Below are 2,116 nucleotides of genomic sequence, written 5' to 3' on the forward strand. Positions count from 1 at the left end.
ATAAATGAACTTCCTCTTTACAGGAAGCAGTGACACTAAACACTAACCTGACCATAACTGAACTTCCTCTTTACAGGAAGCAGTGACACTAAACACTAACCTGACCATAACTGAACTTCCTCTTTACAGGAAGCAGTGACACTAAACACTAGCCTGACCATAACTGAACTTCCTCTTTACAGGAAGCAGTGACACGTCACACTAACCTGACCATATCTGAACTTCCTCTTTACAGGAAGCAGTGACACTAAACACTAACCTGACCATATCTGAACTTCCTCTTTTAACCTTTAAACAATCATCTGTGTTCAAGGAGACCCTGCAGATCACTTCATTAGGACAAGACGTGAGTGGATCCGAGCAGGAGAAGCCCAGGTGTCTCACCCAGGTCTCCTTGCGTGTCTCCGGGTTGTTCTCCACAAAGATGGTGTGTGTGGCGGACAGGTAGAGGGTCCCAACGGTGGCTTTTCTCTGGCCTGAGGACCGGTCCAGGAGACGGACATTTTCCACCTTAAAGGAGGGAAACATCAGAATCTTAAATCAGCTGTGTCATCCTGTTCAGGCAGACATGCTTAATCAATGCTGACGTCATAACTGAGTTAAGCTAACAGAGGGTAGCCTTGAGGGCGCATGCGCCAGGTGTGTTTACAGTATCATCCGCGGGGTTCACCGGGTGAGTCCATTATCGGACACAGACTCCCCGATGTTCTGCGTCTTCCTGCGGGTTACCCAGGACATTCCTCTGAGAAAAGACGAACAGATGGAGAAAATAACAACTGTCTTCCTGTCCTGTCACCTTGGGAGTCCGGATGTTCTCCATCACCGAGGACTAAAATGGTGGCGGGAGAGACGGTGAGCCGAGCGCGGTCACATTCCCGGTTTGACGCCGAGAGGCGAGCTGTGTTCTCCGCGGCTCGTGTTCCAGCGCTGCTCGGGGAGTCTGCCCTGGATTCACGCGCCTCTCTTCCGGTAAACTCGGTGGAAAACAGACCCGGTATCATCGGTACAGTCGGTACCGCCGGTCCGTGCTGGTTCTTGCCTCCGGTAGACGTGGAGATAACCGACGGCTTTCACCCACCGCTATCACGTTAGCAATTGTTGMAAAGTTAACATCCGGTCAAGTATTTCAAAATAAAACTTTAGATAAAACCAAACAGTGTATCAGCAGTGCCTTCACATCTGAAACTGTCTAAAGGAAATGTAAAAATACATGGATACATAACGGATGTTATGAACAGAAATTTGTTTGCGGCACTGGTAATTTTGTGGGATATTGTATTTTATTTTGAAAATATTGACTCAGTGYGTTTGGTTGAACTTTGTTCCGGTTAACGGACCGTAATCCAAAACTGAGTTTTTATTCCCAATTTAAACATAAACCTGGTGTTTTAGTTTAGAAGTGATCATTTAGCAAACTGCCTGTTATAACATTTATGTTTATTTATTTTAATTTTCTGTCTAAAGGATTTGACATGAATCCGTTTTTCTTGACTGTATTCAGGGTTAAAAGATGYTTTCTGGGAGACGAACCTGTGACTGTGAGACGACTGTTCTAACCGCTTCACCACCGGTCTGTGATCCTCATCAGATTAAAACACAAAGCTCACTCCTGTCATACCTGCATGTCAGTGCTTTCAGCTCATCCAGTTGATTTCCACTTTACTGTTTCCAGATTAAAAGTGTCTAACTCAGCTTTAAGACCAGCTGAGAAGTGTTGTAAACTAAGAGGAAGTTTTGTTTCTGCAGACTGAGAAACTTTCAAGTGTTTGACACATGTGGAAACATCTGGATTACAGCYTAAAGCTGCTCTGTAATCTGACAGGATGTGAGATTAAATAAACCCCAAACCTAAATCCTGACTCTGTTCCTCACCAAACTGTTAAATACTGTTTGTATCTTTTAGTTACACTGAAACAGGATGATGAACAATGTTCTTTACGTTTGTTAGAAGAATTCATCTGAACCTAATTTGCATGAAAAACAAGAACGGAGAGAAATATTTTGGTTTTCATCTGTTATTCTTACTGTAGCCTACAGGTGGCGGTATAACACTTAATGTTTATAATAAATGAAATAAAAGTCTGGTTTCAGCTCAGGCAAGAAGTCACTTTAAAAC

The 2,116-nt window shown here is 43.6% G+C and overlaps 1 protein-coding gene across 1 annotated transcript in view; it reads right to left on the bottom strand.

Annotated features, from left to right (window-relative positions):
• LOC106533785 (myotubularin-related protein 7) overlaps positions 1-2,037 on the bottom strand; it is a gene marked incomplete at its 3' end in the record, with an annotated part of 6,482 nt that extends 4,445 nt beyond the window's left edge. Inside the window, 2 exon segments of the mRNA XM_014030218.1 lie at positions 385-510; positions 797-2,037. Of these exon segments, the coding sequence (XP_013885672.1) occupies positions 385-510; positions 797-820 (150 nt within the window).
• Positions 2,038-2,116: the final 79 nt, after the last annotated feature.

This window comes from Austrofundulus limnaeus, unplaced genomic scaffold, assembly GCF_001266775.1.
Source record: "Austrofundulus limnaeus strain Quisiro unplaced genomic scaffold, Austrofundulus_limnaeus-1.0 Scaffold1018, whole genome shotgun sequence".
NCBI classification, from domain to species: domain Eukaryota; kingdom Metazoa; phylum Chordata; class Actinopteri; order Cyprinodontiformes; family Rivulidae; genus Austrofundulus; species Austrofundulus limnaeus.